Source organism: Bemisia tabaci, chromosome 5, assembly GCF_918797505.1.
Source record: "Bemisia tabaci chromosome 5, PGI_BMITA_v3".
Lineage (NCBI taxonomy): Eukaryota > Metazoa > Arthropoda > Insecta > Hemiptera > Aleyrodidae > Bemisia > Bemisia tabaci.
In genome coordinates this window covers 9,843,754-9,865,260 of record NC_092797.1, presented here as the reverse complement: position 1 = coordinate 9,865,260, position 21,507 = coordinate 9,843,754, and the positions used below count along the sequence as shown (strand labels likewise).

At 37.4% G+C, this 21,507-nt stretch overlaps 2 protein-coding genes across 2 annotated transcripts; one reads left to right on the top strand and one right to left on the bottom strand.

Annotated features, from left to right (window-relative positions):
- Positions 1–994: 994 nt before the first annotated feature.
- On the top strand, positions 995–21,479 carry LOC109034512 (pickpocket protein 28). The gene is made up of 11 exons (XM_019047712.2): positions 995–1,499; positions 10,447–10,612; positions 11,114–11,344; positions 12,691–12,790; positions 13,481–13,647; positions 14,623–14,836; positions 16,009–16,279; positions 18,453–18,512; positions 19,082–19,232; positions 19,793–19,884; positions 20,306–21,479. The coding sequence occupies exons 1-11, from the start codon at positions 1,406–1,408 to the stop codon at positions 20,431–20,433; spliced, it is 1,674 nt and encodes a 557-aa protein (XP_018903257.2). The 5' UTR covers positions 995–1,405; the 3' UTR covers positions 20,434–21,479.
- On the bottom strand, positions 4,004–8,184 carry LOC109034560 (putative methyltransferase DDB_G0268948). The gene is made up of 3 exons (XM_019047780.2): positions 8,032–8,184; positions 6,513–6,694; positions 4,004–4,980 (listed from the first exon to the last, which is right to left on the bottom strand). The coding sequence occupies exons 2-3, from the start codon at positions 6,660–6,662 to the stop codon at positions 4,354–4,356; spliced, it is 777 nt and encodes a 258-aa protein (XP_018903325.2). The 5' UTR covers positions 6,663–6,694; positions 8,032–8,184; the 3' UTR covers positions 4,004–4,353.
- Positions 21,480–21,507: the final 28 nt, after the last annotated feature.

Genomic DNA, 21,507 nt, shown 5'->3' with positions numbered 1-21,507 from the left:
CTTCCTTAGTCTATGAGAACCAACCATGTCAACCAATAGGATCGCTCCATATTCCCTATGTCTTCTTTGTCTATCGCTTTGTCTATCAGTTTCAATAATCGGCCCGCTGTAATAGAAAAGGCATAATTTTCTCCTGGAGGTCAAGCGGAATGGCATAGAAACACGGCAAAGGTTACTTAGCGCGAGATCGCCAGACCGGCAAAAATTTAATCTCGTAACCTTCCGTGAATTTCGGATGGGCGTCAGGGGATTCATTTTGTTTGGTCTTGCATGAATACTTACCGATGTCAACAAAACTCTCCGGAGGGTGTGAATCATCGATTCTGGCATTCGTGCACGCAATATTATGCATAAATGGATCGTGACATGAATGTCAATACGACAATAGATTTTTTTATCAACTGCAATTACAACCTTGCCATAACGCAGTAATTTTTACCATTATTATCTGAAAACTTGCCGTAGGTCATCTTTTCTCCCTGTTTATTTTTTTCGTGGAACAGGCTGCACACCCTTCGATTATAGCAATGTTGCAAGAGTATTGCCTGAAACTCCTCTTCATGAAGAATAACATATTGATGGCTAATGCGCGAAACCACGCATTTCCATTGCAGTGTTTAAAAATTTCCGCTTCCATTTTATTTTTTCTTAGAGCTTCATAGCTTAAAATTAATACAGGATATTCTCCTAACAGAGACGAAAATTCAAGGAAGTTTTCAAGAAATTACATTGGCTAGTTTTCCGAAGATAAATAGGGGATTTGGAGGACAAGGCACATAAGTGCAGTTTTTAAGAAAAATAAGATATTAATGATTTCAAGTAAAACTATTCTCAATGCATATTCTGTGAAAAATTCGCTCCCAATTTCCACATTTTAAGCATCAAGAAATCAGTTTGAACTTTCTTTCCGCCGTAAGGATCCATGAAATTTCGAAACCACAAACACGTATTTCTTGGAATACCAACAACTGCACGTATGCGCCTCGCCCTTCAAGCACATCAAATACGTAGTCTGCATCGTTGCAAATGGAGATATGTGGTTCCGCTTTTTCTCCATCAACATATGTGAGAATATCATGCGCAACTCATTTCAATCCACGAAATAAAATATGGCGCAATTCGGCAATCCCGCTTCTTAAACGCGTTGTATAGTTTCCGAAAAATTCCAAATTAAATCTTAGATACGTCCTTGATGTGGCAACTCTCTTTTGATTGACCCAATTCCGATTTGCTACCACCATTGTGAGCATATCAAATGCTCATCGGTAAGGTGAATTAAGCTGATTCTCAGCCCCTAAGTCTCCTCCTCACTCGCTCAATTTTCTTGTAAATTACCTCCAAAAACTCGTTCGAACAGGCGGACGTTCGACAAAAAAAAACTTAGCTGCCCGTGAAGCTGTTCAGCATGACAAAACGTGAAGTTTGGGCGCCGGAGGACTTACGACTGTATCACAAAGAGCTGTCACCGTCGTCTGCTTTCACAGTGCGGACCAATCAAGGTAAATCTATCGCTTTCTTTGCGTAAGGGCATATGTCGCTTTCCGTATGAGCCCCAGAAGGTTTTGGATCATCTGTAAAACAGGTATCACGTGATAATTGAGGTGTGCCCTTACGTCCGAGAGGCGATGCATCAATCCCTCGTGGTACCTGCAGACGTGAACTCTGAGGACTCATGTGTAACAATGGCGGATGTGAAAAATTACCTTTTCGAAACACATTCAAAAAACCGTTTTGGTATCGAGAAAATGTTGAGAAAATACTTGATGTGATCTTCGAGATCTGTACATTATGCCAGGGCCGAACATATTAAATTTTTGTGTGAACAAAACAGTTTTTTAAGCGTGTTTCGAAAAGGTAATTTTTCACATCCGCCATTGTTACATATAGACCTCATATAGTATTTGGGGAGCTTTTGGAGGATAAGGCGGATACATAAGTGTACTTTTTGAAAAAAAATTGAGATTTTAATTCTATTTCTACACGGAGAAAAATCAGATTCATTAAGGATGAAACAAAAAACATTTCTCCAACACTTTTCCGATAGTTATTCTGAGGAACACAATTTTTGTTTTCAGCGAAGAACTTTCAAACCCGTGTAAAATACGTCGTTTTCCAGATGGGGGAACTTAACTCCGTTTCAATGTTGAAAAAAAGGCCTTGAAAATACGATTTTCTAGAAGAATACGACTTGCAATTTTTGTCCAAAATTTTGCTGATTTTTGCCAGTATTCAGAGGAAACATTTGTAGACCTTTCAGTTAGAGACGCCCGTTATCTCTTTTAGTAAAAATGCGATTTTCGTGTGTTAAAATGTAGTTGTGTTTTCTCGTCGGGGAACGACGAAAAAACTGCATCATACACAATGAGTAATTACTATTTGTAGCCCGGGGAGACTAATCGCACGTAGGTCGTTTCTAAAATTAGCCAAAAAAGTTAGTCCTTTTTTGAGTTGATTCCGAATATCAGTCATAACCTCGGGAATTCCCTCCCGCTGCGCAATACAAATAATATCCTAGAAAACGAATCCTCTCCGTTTAAACGAGACTGTTTTTTTTTTTCAGTGCTGAAGCATATTTTTTCAGCAACTTAAAATACTGAAATAATAATAAAGATGTCAGCGTTTCTTTCAAGCTTCAACGTCATAAGTTTTTGAGCTTTTCATCAGATGTTAGGTATCATTGTCAGAATGTGGTTTTTTCTCCTCATAAAAAAAATTAAATGAATAAAAAAAATATGGCGCAATAATTAGCACTAAAATATACGGGTAATATTCTCACCGCCACGATTTAGGAGCAGCTCTTGGGTCCCAACATTTCGAACACAGGTTGGCCTTAACTTCATAGATTAATAACGCGAGTTTAAAATAAGACAGATGCAATTTCAATAACTTTACACCTTGACTCAAATCTGGTCAGTGGGTTTTGTCCTAATTTTGACGACCTGACAGTGACTTTGACTCCAAAACCGTTACAGTTTTTTTCTGGTTCGTGTTGTATCTATATTAAAGCAGTGACAGAATAGTGGGTCCATACTGTTATGTGAGCATAACGGGGCACCTGAGGCGCACCTTTCACTATTTGGACGCATTTAAATCAAATGGAACCATGTCCATTCTGACTTGAGCTTTGAGGTCCATAAGAGTACATGCATGGCAGGGCTTATATATTAATGGTGATAGGTCCTTTTTGATTTAAATATGCGTCCATTTTTTGTTCAATTTATGTTAATTTTATTATCTCCGTTTTCGGCCGTCTAGTAGCGTACGTTAGACGTATTGTGAGGACAGTTCATTTACTCTTGACAGAGTTTACAATTTTTGTGAGCATTCGAGTAATTATGAAAATTAAACGACAAAAAACGGTCATAATGTTTCCGGTAACCTTCAATACAAACCTGGAGCTTTACCTCGGCTCAAGCCGAAAACTATATTGTCCTAAAGGTTACAATATCTTATTCATATTCTGATTGGTAGTTCGCTATTGGAGTAGAGCCTATAATGCTATTTAAAAATACTAATTGACTATTTACCCTCTCCAAAGTAAAGGTGAGCTTAAAAATATGATAATCCATGCACTAATGCTTATTCCAAGAATTATATGAAATATCCTCACACGCCTGATTGCTCCCACTGATGAGAGAAAATTAAAAAGGTAGATATTGAGTAGATACCTTCGGATTTATGATGATTTTTAAGTTACACTTTTCACGCATGATATCCTATTTTCACATGTCAATGAAACGCAATGAGTTATTTCCTTCCTTTAAAAAAAAATGACATCCATGTTAATTTTTGGAAAATGCGACTAAATTCACTGAAAAAAGAGACTCGGGTCTGATACTCCTGACTAAACTTAATTTTGGAGAAAAACGGTACTTATATTGTATCTCCATTGAGCCTGAAATAAAGAATCCTCATTGCAAAATGCAGTCCAATTATGGATCCACTCCAGGTTCCAAGTCCGCTAGTTTTGGATACAGGGGTCAAAATAAAGTATTATTAGGAGCACAGTTCATTAAAATAGATTGCTATTGAGCCGATACATTTCAAAGTTATAACTTACATTACTACCATTAAATACTCTCTTAACATCACAAACTTATATGTGAAAAGGCATTAAGATACAAAATATTCCGAGAAAATGTCTTTTCAACGCAGTTCAATGTGCATAAAAATTAACAAACAAAACACATTTATATAACTCCAAAGAACAATTCAAAACTTAACAATAATTTTAATAATTTGTTTACTTATATTGTAAAAATAATACTCTTCTGGGCAAAAGTTCAGTCACGCCCGAAAAAAAATACTAGGTTTGATTCTTCATAGCCTCCGATTATTTTTCATATCACGCCTCTATACTTTCCCGATTCTCAAATAAACAGGATAATTAACCGATTTTGAGCCGCTTTCTCCATCAGAATTCCAGGCGCTAGTAAAATCCTCGATCATCCCTTGAGTTAAAAGTTCCACCCCCTGCTCCTTAGCTTTCTGATACGCAGACCAAGATTTCAGATAAATAAAATAATCATCCAAGTTCATAGTTCTCTCATTCTTGAACCGAAATGGTCCGGTTCCTTCGAGTCCACTCAAGGGTTGAAAAGGAAACTCTAGGTCCACGTACGCATTGTCCACCATTTTCCTCTCCGGATCCCAAAAAGGGTTCTCATAAAACTTTCGAAGAACCGCATCCATATCTGGGTTGACCTCGGGAAGAGTGTAGCACCAGGCGGCGATGACCCCATGCGGTTTTTTCAGCACCCATCTGGCTTGCTCGTAAAATACTGGAAGGTCGAACCAGTGTATGGCTTGGGCGATCGCCACCAGATCCACGCTTGATTCTGGAGCTACTTTTTGTCGAAGCTCTTCTTTTGGCATTGTTGGGGAGGTGTGCTCGTAGCGGATATTTGGTAATTTTGGTGCCAATTCTAGCTGCTTTGGACTTGTGTCTGTAGCGATAACTTTCTCATAGTGCTCTGCCAACTGTAAATAATTAACGTATCAATGAAGGACTTGTAATTTTGTAAGTCATTAAAATAGTTGAATTTGATTTACCTATTGAAATGAAACTCGCAATGGAGAATTTGCAAGTGTCTGAACTTTGATTAAATTCGTGTTTAAGTGGAAACTACTAGGAGAACTGAACACGAGGATACCTTTGGTTCATGAATTGAACAATTATTGGAGAAGATGTTACAAAATTATCTAATCTGCTAAATTACATGTATTTAAATGGGAAATGCCGCCAGATGACGTCACTGGGCGGTGCATATCCCTAGTCTGCCTGAGCCTCTGAACCAACGAGAAAGCCTGGGCGGGGTCAATTTGACCCCAGCTGAAAATCAATTAGTTAGCTATGTTTTTTTCATGTCTTTAGTTAATATCAGTGCACTAACCTCACAGGCCTTAACCATAAAACATATCTGAGTTTTAAAAAACACGGCGCAGGGTATGCAACCATTTTATCATACACATGTTGCCATGTTGTTCTCAGCATGAGAAAAAAAATCATAGGGCTACTAAATACTGAAAACGAAAAAAATCTGAAAAATTTTGCTTGTTTTATAAGTTTCTGAAAAAAATTAAAAAGAGAAAAATAAATACACCTACAAAGTAAGCTTTTGTGATGTTAAATGGTAAAATATATGTTATTAGGATATCTGACCCCACTCAGGCTTTCTAGGGGTACTCGTGAATTTTTTGATCTCTCATGCACATTTTTTTCCCCCCCTACAAAATCGTGTTCCTAGATGTTTTTGTAGAGCTATTTGTGAAGGACAACAAATTTTGAGCATACCACGAGAAATGGCAAAGAGTTGAAACTCCCGTGGGGTCAATCTGACCCCACTCAGACAGACTAGGGATATTCTTACTCATGCCATTTCCCATTTCAGAAAATCATTACGAAAAATACTGCGAAATCAGCTCTTTAAACACTCTCAGATGAAACAATAAAACATTGACGTGAAAAATCTCCATTAGGCGTGAATGAATGCAGTTCTTCCTCGCGTGTAATTTTCCCACTGTCTACACAGTTCGAGAACAAAAGATCAGTCGTTGGTTCGTAAACATTCTGCACTCCTGTCGCTCTTCTTATGCCGATCGCGAGTTTTCAAAAATTCTGACTTTCATGTTAAGAAATCTTCCCACTTTGAGTATATAACGCCATTTTTAAACCATTTTAATATTTAATTGAATATTATACACGATTTTTTACACGTCGTATAGACTCTTGGCTCCTTCCTTCAATTGGAAACATGAAAAGGTTGGAACAAAAATTTCTAAAATCAAAATGATTGTTCTAATTTTTCTTTATGATGAAGTGATGAAGTGTTATGGCAAGGAGCGACTGCTGAGTTCCACATAAAATTATTTTGATTCACATTAAATTAGCCTTAATTCAAGGATGGAGGGGGGGGGGGGGGGGTCGGGGCCGACGGCTAATCTGAAAGGTTTGTACAAAAATTAAAAGTTCCCTCGAGCTTTCAAAATAAAATTGGTTCTAGTGCACTTACAGACTTTGCAGCTTGGCCGCTACCTGTGCCGACATCCCAAGCTAGCTTATGCTCCGGAGTTTTTTCCGCAATAAAACTGAATAATTCCGCTGGATAAGAAGGACGGCCTTTTGCATACTGCATTGCCTGTTTGATGAACAAATTTGCCATTTCGTGTTTCCTCCTCTCTTTTTGCAACGGGTCTGTTAGATAGAAAACGTAAATATTTGAAAACGAAAGTTCATATAAACGAGAAAATTTTTCAATTTTTTTTTTCTTTCTTTTATAAAAATAGCATCGCCCTACATTGGCGGATCCAGCAAATTGTTTTCCTCCATTTAAACCTGTGGAAATGTATTGATTCCTGGAGGGACTAGATGCTCCGACCAGAATCGACTATTTAACATAAGTTTAAATGGAGGATTTCCGGTGTTGCCAAATTGCTCGATCCGCCTCTGTTGCCCTGACAGATGTTCGTGGGGGATTCTTGATCCTACCTAGGCATCTCTTAGCCGTAGTTACGATATTACTTTTTAGTAACAAATACTTCGGTTCCACAATTGTTACCCAAAAATAATACTGTAAACATTCGACCAGGAAATTAGGTACAATCTCGAATTTACTGCGGGCACTGTGAAAGCAAGAATTCTTATTTTTCGGTGGATATTCCTCACCAACGAGCTTGTTAATTCCGTACACTGTGATCAGTGGCAATTTTGCAAGTTGGCAACACTGTTTTTCCTTCATTTAAATCCATTGGAAATATCGATTTTGGGTGAGACCCATTGTCTCGCCAAGAATCGATTGTTTTACATAGATGTAAAGGAGGAAAAACAATGTTGCTAAGTTTCAAGAATCGCGATTGCTCAGAGTCTTTAGCTTCTTTTCCTTTAAATTTTCCTTGAAAGTTAGATACGGAACGATATACGAGCAATCTTCTGAACCATCGGCTACAATATGTTATAGAAAGTGTATTATGAGGATAAAAATTATTTTTCAAAGGGTTGAAATGTAGACGCATCGCTCAAACACCTCCGCCTTGCAATCAAATACAAAAACTTTTGCTACACACAAATTTTTGCTTAACACACATGTTTGCTATCTTCCAATGCATCATTCTCTTTGTCACACTGTCATTAAAGATACTTCAAATTTTATTCATCGAAACATTCAACAGTTTCACACAATTCAACAAAAACATTACATTTAAAATTACATTACAACTACCGCGAGTTTTGCAATGAAACTCACGATGTATGATATCGTGCCTGTGAATTTGAATGATGCGCTCCGACGGCACTTTTCCCGCCAATCCCTATCATCCAATGAGAGCAGACGGGACAGAGGAACTCTCTGATTCGCTGCGCTAAGTGCACCGTGCAGTGTGCATTCAATGCGATTGCATCACGCCTCTGGACAACGTACTTTATTTCATTTTGTACACTGCCTTTTTTCAAAAGTAAGCAAGCATCAGATGGAAAATTGACGTGCATTGTCCTAGATATTTAACATTGTTTACGAAAAAGAAAATAATACTCACGGCTTTAATGAATGTACGGAGCATTGACCACCTTTGTTAAACAAAACACTGTAAACATCACACCCAATATGGCTGGGTTGACTTGCGCGCGCATCAGAGACAAACACTTTTGGATCTCGCCGTTAGAGGGAGCATGAAAAAGTTCCGAATTCGCTGATAAGCATGTGATCTGATCGCTATAAAAATGGTGATCAGCGGGCCGATTATTGAAACTGATAGACAAAGCTATAGACAAAGAAGACATAGGGAGTATAGAGCGATCCTATTGGTTGACATGATTGGATCTTATAGACTAAGGAAGAAAATGATGGACTAACTGTCAGTTTTCTCGTGGATTGCCGTTAGTTAGTCCATTACCTACCTCCCATGTCCATTGCCACCACCCACTTCCACCAATAGGATCCCTCCAAATCCCTTTTGTCGTCTTTGTCTATCAGTTTCAATAATCGGCCCGCTGCTGTGATCAGATAAATATCAGAAGGGAGTGCTCGATGCCCGACGCTTTACTTACCACACAACCAATGCACTAGGAATAGGAAATATTATTTTATCGTCACGAAACCATATCAAAATTGCTGAGCATGTTATATAGGACGTTTACGCTGTGAGCGTTCAATATTGAGGATTTTTAGAAACAATTCTTCGCCTTAGGAGGATTATAAAAATTACTTTCATTTAAATTGCTCAAGATTAAAAGTCATCTATTAAATTATATTGAGATGTATTTCACTGTAAAATATAAGATTTTATTAGAATTTTACATTTTTTATCTGCAGATTTATTATTTAAAAAAAAAAAAAAAACTAAAAAAAAAAACAAGAGACTTTCTGCTGATTTGAGGTACATAATTGCTACAGTCGAGAAATGCGCACCTACTTCCAATTGCGATGTTGCAAGTCTCTACTCGTGTTTTATTTATTTCTGAATAATCTACTAATCATTATTCCTCGTGAATTTTTTTCATCTATTAAGTCATAGTTCAACCCTGGTAAAAATTGGCAGTAGAATCTGTGTTCCAAAATAACATAGATCTAAAGCCGGCTGTAAGATTTCCAATAGCTTCTGTAGCCGGCTGTACAATTTCTTTTAGCCTTTTATAGCCGATGGCGACTAAGCAACAGCCAGACGATAAAGATTATGCTAAACGTTACTAAATACGGATACTAGGACATAGTTAGTTTTTGGACCACCGCTCTCTTTTTGTGCCGTAGTATCTTGATTTATTTTACGAGGAATGTTCCGTATTTTTGAAGGATGCCTGTCATTCTTAATATGTTGGAGCGCCTTCAATTTCTTATGATATTGTGCAATATCTCTTGTGTGAAATAGTTGCTTCAGACGCCGCGGCGGGCGGGCAGCCAGCGCGAAACACGCATTGGCGCCTACAAACCTAACAGGGATACTTCACGCATTGCGCAATGCGTGAAGTATCCCTGTTAGGTTTGCAGGCGCCAGTGCGTCGCCGCTGCGCTTTGTGTTAGGCTCTAATATTTTTTCTTGCGGAGTCAGCGTTTTTCAACTCATGATTTTGGAATGTTTGCACACTCTGTATGGATAATTCTCACTTTAATTGATGAAAAAAAATGTTTTAAAGGAAAATATAATGTGTGTTTTGTAAATATCAAGGTAGTTCCGTATCAAACTTAATGATTTCCAAAGCACACGAATTTCTACACCATTTCTTATAGCCTTTTATAGCCAATGGCGATAAAGTGTAAAGCCCGGTGATAGGAACTATACATATATAGCCCGACTGTATACTTTGTTATAGCTTCGTATAGCCCGGCTATATGATTTGCTCCACTTTCTACAGCCAGCTATATGATTTTCAATAGCCTTCTCTAGTCGGCTTTAAGAACTCCTATGGTATTTTGAAACGCAGCTCCTATCGCCAATTTTTACCAGGGAATAATTTCAAGGGTATATTTTTGGCTAGTGTCCTTTTAAAAAAATGAAAGATAATCGGAAATGTATTAACGTTGAAATGAATGGTACACATTTTTGACTAGTCACTGATAACGACGGCTAGGTAAAGATTATTGAGTGAGAAAAAGTTCACGTATTAGTGATGAAGCTACTTAATTGAAGATTTACGTCAATTTTTTTATTCTAAAGCTAAACATCATTCATCAACACGTATGTAATCTCAGTTTGCCTTAGAATTGCAATTTGAAAAAATTGAAATACGTATACTCAGAAGCTCACCAGCTAATAACAGCTCTCTGATTTTAATGTTATTGCAGTACTACCAAGGAGTTGTGTGCTTTTCTTTTCACATTTTTTTTTGGACAATGGGAGGGACTCTCAGTATTCAAAATAACAGTCAGCAAATTAATGGCAGTATTGATAATTATTAAATTTGTGATATCATCAAATTATTAGTTGGTTTGACCATTCATTATTTTAATATTACAGCTCAGAGGAGTCAGTTCCTATTCGATGAACAAGAAAAAATTCGCCAAGAGTCGGAGAAAAAATCCAAAGCAAAGCTACTTGCTGATTATTTCCATCAATTTTCCAGTTTCACATCTTTACACGGCATCTCATACGTAGGAGATCGATCAAGATACCTCAGGGAGCGGTAAGTACTCCGGTCCTTTGGGATTCTGAGGTATTTTTAAGAGATTTTCATTCCAAATGCACAATCCGCCGTGTATCTCACTAAAGAATATAAGTACATTTCAGTGTTAGTAGTAGTTGTTAGTAGTAGTAATTTCAGTGTCCAGCAGTAGTCAGGAGCCTACCCTCTAGGTTACATTGATTAATGAAGAAAATAAGTGTTTGAAAAATTATAAGATTCTTAAAATATCTAATAAAATATTCTAATTGTCTATTAATGAATTAAATCAAAAATTTGTTGCTCGAGGTTTGCGCTTATTCAAATTACCTTCATTTATTCGGGTATGCAAAATGCTCACATTCGTGTCGAAATAGTTACCTAATTAAAACGCCTTATACCTTGACGTCTCACCTGCTGCTTGGTTAAGACGTGAAAAATTAGGTTGAGAGGATTTTTTTTGATCAGGTTCGTTGGTCCTTGACTTTACGTTCCTCAAAAGTTTCTGAAATATTTTCCTAACAGATTTTTATGGCTAATTTTGCTCGGACTAGTATACGGGGTGTGCATCTGGGCAGCAAGCCGTCTCATCAGTGAATGGATGAACGCCTCAGCAGTGATATCCTTCGAAAACAGAGTTCTGGACGTCCATGAGATACCATTTCCCGCCATCACGATTTGCTCGTCGAATAAAGTCCGACCTTCGTTTGTGAACCTAACAGAGCTTATTCTTAAACCCGACAGGACCAGCCATGAGTGAGTTATTTTTTGCTGTCAAAATAGGGCACAATTAAAATCGAAGGAAAATGGTGCGGTCACAGAATTGAAAATGGTTGAAACTTGCAGATTGACAAAAATTATCATTCAAAGTAAGAAATAAAATCTGTTCAAGAGCTAAGTTTTTCCGTTCAATATTGATAAAAAAAAATATCGCCCCTCCGAAATCCCCGTGAGTAACGTAATCCTGTGGGTGCTTAACGTTGTTTTTTTTAATTGTTTTTATTTTTTATTAACTAAATGCATTTCAACGCCTGTGGCTTGCTCTTTAATGGTAGGTTGGGTTAAACTTCCTCGCAAAACACGCACTCGTAATATAATTTGATTTTTGATTTCTGTATTTCGAATGGTTACCGAATTCACCACTAGGCATAAAGGTATAGGCTTTGAAATGCATTTGGTCTATTTAAAAAAATTGAATAAGCTTTCATAGGCAAACTCAAACCTGCATACTTAACTAAAATAAAGAATGCAAAATGCTAGTAAAATGATTACGTCATCCACCACGGTTGTACGTACCAAAGGCAAATCTTCGCGGATTAGTTCAGGATTTTGTAAAAATTCGTACCAAAAATGAGGCAAGGTATAATAAAAGAAAAGTATACCAGAAAAATCGAACGCAAATTAAAATTGTAACCAAAACTTATATTTTTGTAATTTTTTGAAGTCTTACATTCCTCTCCATAGACACTACAATTTTACGCAAGAATTCCTGAAGAAAAGAATGAAAAATTAATACTGACGAAACAAGGGACCGAAATTTGTTGAAGTAAGGAATATGAAATTGAACAATTGAACAAAAGTAAACAAAACTGTAAAGCAAAATGGAGAGTGAATAGCGCAGCCGACTCTCGCTACAGAGGTGCGGGTAAGACTGGCAGAAGCAGAACCGGCTGTTCCATTCCCTCACAATCAGAATCAGACAAATCAGCTTGAATGTTGATCGTCCGGTGCCCGACGCCTACCACCGACTTTTGAACCAGTTTGAGGGCCAGAAGCACTAAGTTTGGCGCACGACTTACGGGTACAACAGTCAAAGTCTGATGTAATAAACTGATTAGTTGCGCGAGAATCAGTTCTAAAAATAGCCGTTGTCATAATCTGGATCGGATTAAATTTCAAAAAATACCCATCAACCCCCCCTCAAAATAATAGCGAAGTACCCAATCATCACTATTTGTGGGAAGTGGCGCTTTAATGTACGGAAAATAATTTTCGTGGAAATCGATTTTTTTCTGTTGATTCAAAACTCACTCTTTGAAAATCAATACAAAAAATGTATTACTATGATCGTTGATTCTTTAACATTTTGACTATATTTACAGGTCAGATATACTCTCGCTTGCATTCCAAGTTTGTTTTATGTCAATGCAACCAAATGCCAGCAAGTTCTTAAATAAACGGATCGTCGATTTGTACACAGATGTAAGTAAGCTTAGAACGTTTTGTTTTGCTATTCGCGGTTATTTTTACAGCCATTTTAACGTTAAAAGCATTATTTTAAATGTTTATTTCTTCTACATTGCAACATGCAAAACGGATTTCTCTCAAAGTTGGTCTATTAAATCAAAGAATTGGATCTTCACGACGCAATAGTACTTTAAGCATTAAGTTTCCCTATTTTTGCTTTTAAATATTAACTCTTAAAATCAAATCCATCACCAGAATTGGGAGATTCTCTCCCACAATGTCCTTTAATAAAAAGTCTCAACTTAAAACTGGTTGCCTTATGAATACATAAATTCATTAATAACCAATTGAAGGTAAAAAGTAAAAAAACGCTTTGATACATCAGGTGTTCAAATTTCTGCTATTTTTTTTTCCATGGAATATTCCATTTGCAATGTTCATGAACTGTACAGAGAATATCATAAATTGGCAAATAAAAATAATTCATAATTTTGTATTGACGGAGATACGCAAGAAATAAAAAAAATAAAATATGAAAATGATTTGCAACTCCATATAGCGGAATAAGTGTTTTTGTAACTTAACTATCGATCAATAAGTACTCATCAACTTATTTTGGCGAATAAAAATTAAAATTTCCTCAGTCCGAAAAATTATGGAATTTCAATATACATGTGCTGAACTAAGATGTCTAAACTGTTACAGCTAGGAACTCCTAATTGCTCAGACACATTCTTCCGGTTGAAATGGAAAACGCGCATGGTACCTGAGCCTTGTGAGCTTTTTCAAAAAGTTCTTACCAATAGAGGCATTTGCTACGTGATTAATAATTTACCTTTCCCAACGCTATTCACTTCGGCTTCAGTTAAAATGTAACTATCTCAATAATAATTATATGAATTTACCGGATTGCCAAATGGTTTCAAGTTTAAGTAGTTTTATGTATTTTAGGAATGTCATATTCATAAACCCTCTAAGTTATAAAATAATCCAATTTATCCTAAACGACCCGCATTAATCCCAATTTTCCGCAATTGATCAATCAATCATCAATTGAGGGATTTGGAGGACAAGGTGCATGAGAGCATGTTTTTTAAAAAATTGAGATATTCATGAACTCAACTAAAATTGGTTTAAAAATATACTCTGTGAAAAATTCACAACTGAAATCCAACTTTATATCATCAAAAAGTGTGTTTAAACTTCTTTCCTGCCACAAGGCTCCATGCATTTTCGAAACTTTAAAAACGTGTTTTTTAAAATAGCAAAAACTGCACTTATGCGCCTTGTCCTCCAAGCTCTTCAATTTAAATTAATCAACCATTGAAATGCTATAAACCAAGGGAGATAATGATGCACTAACCATAGGGTCTCTCGTGGGTTGGAGTTAGTTAGTCCGTTACTTACCTCCTTTGTCTGTTACAACCTCTAGCTTCCACCAATGAGATCGCTCCAGTTTCGCTCTGTCTCCTTCGTCTATAGCTTTGTTTATTATTTTAAAAAATCCGGTCCTCTGATAAGATCGCAACGAATGGCAGTTGGGTTTCCAGAGCGCTAAAGCGCTGTAAACGCGGCATCTACATACATGATTGCAACCTTTGACGATATTATATTATTGTCAGTGGCGTGGCGTGAATGATCGATTATCGATATCTCGCCTTTGAAGCTATGGTAAAAAATCGATTACTAAAGTGTTCGCTGCGAACACCCTGATAATCGATCTTTTTTCATAGGGTTGAGTGGCATATCAATCGATATATCGCAAAGCACGCCACGCCACTGATTATTGTTAGGTGCTTGCATATTTTCAGTACGCTTGAAATAAAGCATTGCAAATCTTCATGCAGGTATGAAGAACTTCAAATGTCTGAAAATTTGACGTCGTGGTACAACCGGACGCTGACTTGGTCCTTAGAGGGAGGATACACGACTAGTGAGCTGGGTATTGCAAGAGTGACTCCCCTGAGAACTGTCGGCAGTGAGGAAACTCTCTTCTTCAAACTGAACTTCCACATCGAGGATTTTGACCCATCGTGTCTTGGCGGTGTCAAAGGATATACCGTGAGCTCATACTTATTTAAACGTATATTTCTGATAAACGGAACTATGGATGAGTCGGAAAGATGGGGCGTGCTCTAGAAAGTTACATAAGAAAGCTTCGGGAAAATGGAAAAGCGGAATTTTCTACCAAACGGAACTGAACGCCAACTCTATGCGGAACTCATGGGCCGTGGACCTGGCAGTTGTAGACAGGGTGCATGAGTTAAAGCTAACGACCAACGAGCGTGGCGGCGGCGCAAAGTGGATCGAGTCCATTGGAGCGGTCGGACATGGAATTTTTTACTAAAACTGTAAATTTTGATGTTTATTTTGTCATATTTTAAATTTTATGGGGTGTTTCTAACGGAAAATTTCACGAGGAAATCAATGGAACCACTTTTAGAACCTCAACATTTTGTATAAATGGAGATATTAGCGTTTAAAGTTTCCAAATTATGTCCGGCCTCTCCTATTGACTCGATCCACTGTGCGGCGGCAGCGGCTTCGTCGTGGCTGACGTCACTGGCGCTTTATATACTTCCCATTCATTCTTACGGTCTTCGACTAACGAGCACACTCCTTCTCTGCCACCTATCTCTAGTTCCGTTTAGCAGGAATAAGCTAAAAAATTATTTCCTCTCACAGGAAATGTCCTTCAAAATTCAAGGGTAGTTTCTAGAGCAATAGTTAGGTGATACTGTCGAGTAGAGAACCGAACGTATGTTTAGCTTCAAAACCAAAAGAGAATTTAAAAATATCACTTAGAAATAATACAAACATCCAGAGTACCCTCACAGGGGAGTATATGCATACCAATAAGGGATGCGTCTTTGATTAGCTGAGCCATTTCCATTTTTCCATCATAAAGCTGCTCAGGACCCCCAAAAAATGGTGGACGGTGCAAGCAAAGTGTCTAAAGTGGTCGAAAATGTTGTTTACTCAACTCTGATCGCATCTCTAGACATTATCTCTGGTTTTGAAACCAATTATGTGCACCAATGGGATAGGTCCATTTTCATCTCTTTGTCTATGGCTCAGTCTCAATTTCAATAATCACCTCTCTGGATTGTTGAATCGTTAAAGAAAAATATTGAGCGATAAATAACATTGGTATTATAGTGAGATTTATCGATTACGATGACGATTACGATTTCAACGATGATTAAATAATCGACTATTGGTTTGATTTTCAGCTAATTTTTCACAGTCCGATGGAGATCGCAACGGAGGCGCATTCCTCTTTCGCCGTGAAAATGGACTCCTACAACATGATCAGAGTGGAGCCCACGACTCAAAGCACGAGCGCTAACATCTTGGGATGGCCGCCTGAGAAACGCGGATGCTATCTGGACCACGAGAAAACCCTCATCTACTTCAGGAACTACACCGAGGGGAACTGCTACACCGAGTGCGAGAGTAATCGCTCCTACGTCATCTGTGGATGCGTCCCTTTATACTTGCCTAGTAAGAAGCCCTTCGTTGGCCTTGTCTCCACAGGACGTTACACGAGATTTTTCCCAAGCTCGAATCGCAGGAACGAAACTTCTAGGCTTTTTCCCCGGTTCATCAACACAATAAACTTTATTCTTCTTCTTTTTAAATCGTTCCCAGGACTCCACAAAGACTCTTAGTTAGTACTGTGATCTATATTGACTAACTCATTATTTTTCCCAGCTTTGATTTTTCCCTGGTACAGATCCCATGAAACGTCCTGTGGAGACAAGGCTTTATGTTATTCAATACTGAAAGAAACTGGAACTAAAATGAACAGATTATTCTCCAAACAACGTGTCATCTCAAGTGACGGCACATCCGAAATAAGTGCAACGAGGGTAAGTTCATCCAATGGAGACCATCCAAAATTGACGAGAATTAAAGAGCGTATTTTCTCGTCCAGCACATTTGGGTCGGGAGACACGCAGGAAAATTTGGAGACTTGAACGCAGCGTAAGAAATGTAAACCATTTCATGACGTGACCACTCTCTATTATAGCCCAATCCTATTGGCTTTGACAGTCATCGTGAGAAGTATTCTATTGTCCAGCACATTTGAGTCTAGAAAAAAACAAAGAGAAACTCGGAGACTTAAACGCAGCGGGAGAAAAGTAAACCATTACATGACATGGCCATTCTCTATTGGTCCAGTCTCAAAAGATACCGAGGTGTCACGCCTTGGTATCTTTTGAGACTCCAAAAATCCATATTTTCTAACCGAATTTAATGTCCGCAGCACAGTGAGTGAGGTATGCCGATGCCTCGCAAGATAATTGGCCAACGGAGGCTTAATTAATCAGCTTCATTATCGCTAGTAAAGACGGATTATACTGCGAGTGAGTAACTGAGGTTCGGTGTGAGGAATTTGAACGTTGGTGAAACATTTGCTGTGAGTAATTGACCCCCCAAAAAATATAATGAGTCATCTATTATGACCTATTCTTAAAAATATTTTCAGTGACGGGCTAGTGGATAAAGGATAAAGTGAAGGATAAAGGTGACGTGCACTTCTAAGGGGCCCGGGCCCCACACGGGGGAGGAGGGAGTATGGAATTATCCCAGGAAAACGAGTCTGAGGGCCCTACCGACTAATTTTTAAAAATCTTCAGACGTAAACATTGTCAAAAACACGGGGGCATCTAGAGACCTGAAAAATCGATAATTATCAAGGAAAACCTCGAAGAACATCGTAGATTTGACTTCACCTCACTGGCAGTTTGTCTTCAGTTTCTAGTTTTGGCAACCCGATAGTGGTATATTACTCTCAAATGCCCCAATTGCTCGAGAGTAATAATTCCCGCGGAGTCCAATCAAGACGTTTTGCCGAGAGTGGTAACTTTACCTCCCAATTTTTTTTTTTTTTTTTTTTTTTTTTTTTTTTTTTTTTTTTTTTGCGAGACATTTTACTGCTTATATTTTGACTTTGCTGTAAGGAAAATAACTTAATCACGTGTCACACTCAACCGGTCAGTTGTCTTTGTTGAAAATGATAATATTTCAGCTTTAATTCTGAACAATTTATCCAAAATCGGTGGCCCATCCTCCAACTTCAAAGATTGGCGTTTTTGCAAATCAAATATATAAAAAAAAAAAAAAAAACCTTGACTTTTGCATGATACACATAATGAGGTCCTGCGCGCCATAAATATGATCCAGATAAAGTGAGTGGGAGTGTGGCTACAAAAAAGTACTAAAAATGCAAATTTTGTCATGTTAAGCGGGGCATCGGTAAAAAAATTAACACTCAGATCAGGTCAAGCACTGTTTAATCCAATGCAAACTCCAATGTTTCCATGCACCGCATAACAGCTGTTCGTCGAGCGCTTGCATTTTAAGGAAATGCATGACTGACGCTTATCCCAGATTTGATCTTTGATTTTAAATTTTTGACAAACAATAACCGCTGTCTTAAATTTTGTACCTGCTAATGACAGCAAATAATGTGCAGAAATTTCTTCTACTTACTCAAATTGGAAAAGTATTATTTTATTTTATTTTCCGAGTCACTGAAAATTTTGAAGGAAAACATATCGGCATAATTTTACATCACACTGAAAGAATAAGAAACTAACTTTCAAAAATTATATTCACTCAAAATATTATATGTCCATAAATTTTCACGCATGTTTTCAATTTTGTGCAGGACTTGAACACATGGAAGTGTGTGGTCCTTTGTCTACGAATTGTTTCGAAAAAAGTATCGGTAAGTGTAAATTTCAAAACATCTCCAAAAATCATAAACGGATAGGCCGGCGGCAATGAGGAGGAGTTTAGGGGATCTTGATCTGGACCTTTTTCTATGATCAAATAATTTTCCTACAAAAAGATTACTACTCATTCTCATTTTCTGAACTTTATGGACGACTGTCATATTCAGCTTCCTCTTGAAAGATTGTTTGGTCCTGAATCCTCTACTCCTCTTAATGTGTAGTTTCATCCAATACCACCGAACAGAAGCATTTCTAAACAGATTGTCCTCAAAAACTTATCAAAGCAATGCCAAGAGTTGGCAAAATTGAGTTTCGTCGATTTGAAGCAATGTAAAAAAATCGATAACTATCAGAGCAGACTGCCTCAAATGGGCCGGTCATTTACATATAAATGAAGTTAAAAGAAAACTCGTCTCTGGCAATTCACAGCAGACATGTGAAAAATTGAAAAACTAGGTACGCAAGAATTATTTGGAGCTTTCTTGCATATAATGAAACTGGTATCAAGTCTAGAAATTTAAATATCGACGCTTGGTGATGATTGTTCTTACTGAATTTACAGGAGACTTCGATAATTTGGAGGAGTACAAAAAGATGTGTGACTGTAGACCTGCGTGTTCAGACATACGCTATGATGTGACAGGATACTCTATACCTGTTAATTATACTTACATTGACGATTTTCCACCTGAGCAAGGGAATAAAGATCAGAGGTGAGATTTTTCACCTTCATTATAGAAAAATTCATACTATGCTCGTCGTTTCTTGACGTTAAAATTGCGGAAACATGTATCTCGATCGCAATGTTTAAAAATATCCGATCCAATGGGTTTTTAGTATAATATCACTTCACATTTTTCTAGGAATTTTTAGAATTCAATTCTTGAGATAGCGCAGGAAAATCATGATACATATTTCGTAATTCATAGTAGCACATAATGTGACGATAAATCTGCAAAGATACACGTTAAGTTTAGTGTAATATGAGAACACTTTTTAAAATTTTCAAGTTATTAATTCGTTAAAGTGACTTCGCACCAATTTTCCTCTGTATCTTGCTCTGCAATATACAGTGACATCACTAGACGATTTTTCCTTGCGTCAGATGTTCAACGTTGCAATTTCCGTTCCATTACAAACTTTTCTGTAAAATACTATTTTTCCTGCCATTGTGCGAAGCATGAAGTGCCTATCATTTAAATTTTGGAAATATTGGTGACAACTTTTGTCTTGTGTTAGGAACGTGTACTTCAGGCAATTTTTATAATTTCAGGGATAATTGGGCGACAGTTAGCGTTGCTTTCTCTGCACGAAGTTTCATACCAATGCAACGTGATACGGTCAGTCAACTGCATGATTTCATAGGTGAGAAATTTCTCTTTAACAAAGTCTGGAAATGTTAATTTTCGGTGCCTAAAAGGCTGTGAATTAAACTTGCCAGGGAGATGCATTTGCACAAGAAAACACTTCTCATTAAAAGACACGATGATCATAAAATATGACTGAACTGACCTTCAAACGAGAGAAGTAGATACTCCATTCAATTTTTACATTTACTCATATGACATAATTAATGTTTAATGGACGCCATTAACGAGTCAGGCAGTAGGTGCGTTTAAGGTGAACTCAGAACAGTATTAGCTTGAAAGTTGCGCATGTAGAAAAAGTCCAAAAAATGGACATTTTATCCTTTCATATAACGACCTCCTTTCCTAAACACTACATAATGAAAGAAATTCCATATACCTAAGCTCATTTTCTTAAAATTGTTTTTCCTCATTTTCAGGAAACATTGGTGGCACTCTTGGTCTGTTCCTTGGGTTTAGTTTTATAAGTTTGATGGAGATCGTATATTTTTTAATCATGGGAGTAATTTTTACGATTTTCAAAAACGATGGGCAGAATTCTCTTTGAATCTACGGATGTTACCTTTAAGTAAACCACTGAGCACTGAGGACAATGAGTGTCGCTTTCCAATATTAATGAGAGCTCACTGAAAACTACAGCACGACCACGATGTGTTCAATCAATACGACGGTGGGTTTTATTAATCGCAGCTTCGATTGTTAGGCGACCAAGCATATGGATCATAAAAGGAAAGTGTCAAATGGTCAACGTTTTGCACCTAAAAACCTTTTATTTCTGGCTCATACAGAAAGCAACTATCTACATGGGAAAACAAATGCACACATCGGAGTTTCCCTGTCAAAAGAACATGATTCCATTCCGAACGTGGGAAATCGAGTCAACAGATTTTTTTACGAGTATATAATTGCACGCCCAAGTTTGCTGATTTTTGCGTTCAATGTGAAAAAAAAAATATCACGGAAGTTTTCAGCTAGAAATGTGCACCAACTTCCTGGTTAAAATGCAATAAATTTGCGAACGGTTTTACAACGTATATGGGTGTTGTAAAATGAGCAGGAATAAATGGTAATTCCTTATCGCAGAATGCGGTAAAAATAGTTGTTTCAGCGTTGTATTCGTTTTGTTTATTCAACTCTTCAAATATTTGGCATACGTGTTTGATACTTTAATGCTTCTTTCCCTCCTAAAATCTGCATTGAGAGATCATATGCACGGTACACAGTGAATCGGGTCGATAGGAGAAGTCGGACAAAATTTGGAAACTTTAAACGATCATAACTCCGTTTATACGAGACATTGAAGTTATAAAAGTGGTTTCATTGATTTCCTCGTGAAATTTTCTTCTAGAGGCACCCCTTGAAATTTATAATGTGACGAATTAAACATCAAAATTTGCAGTTTTAGCTGAACATTCCTTGATCGACTTCTCTGATTGACTCGATCCACTGTGCGTGCGGCGGCGTCATAGGAAAAATTAAATATTCTTACCGGAAAAAAAAATAACTTCGTGAGGCAGAGCGGACAATAAATCTACTGGTTTACTGTATCATTATTTGTGATCAAAGATTTACCGTATACTGTTGATTACATGACATAAACTCTTACTGACGTAAAATGCAT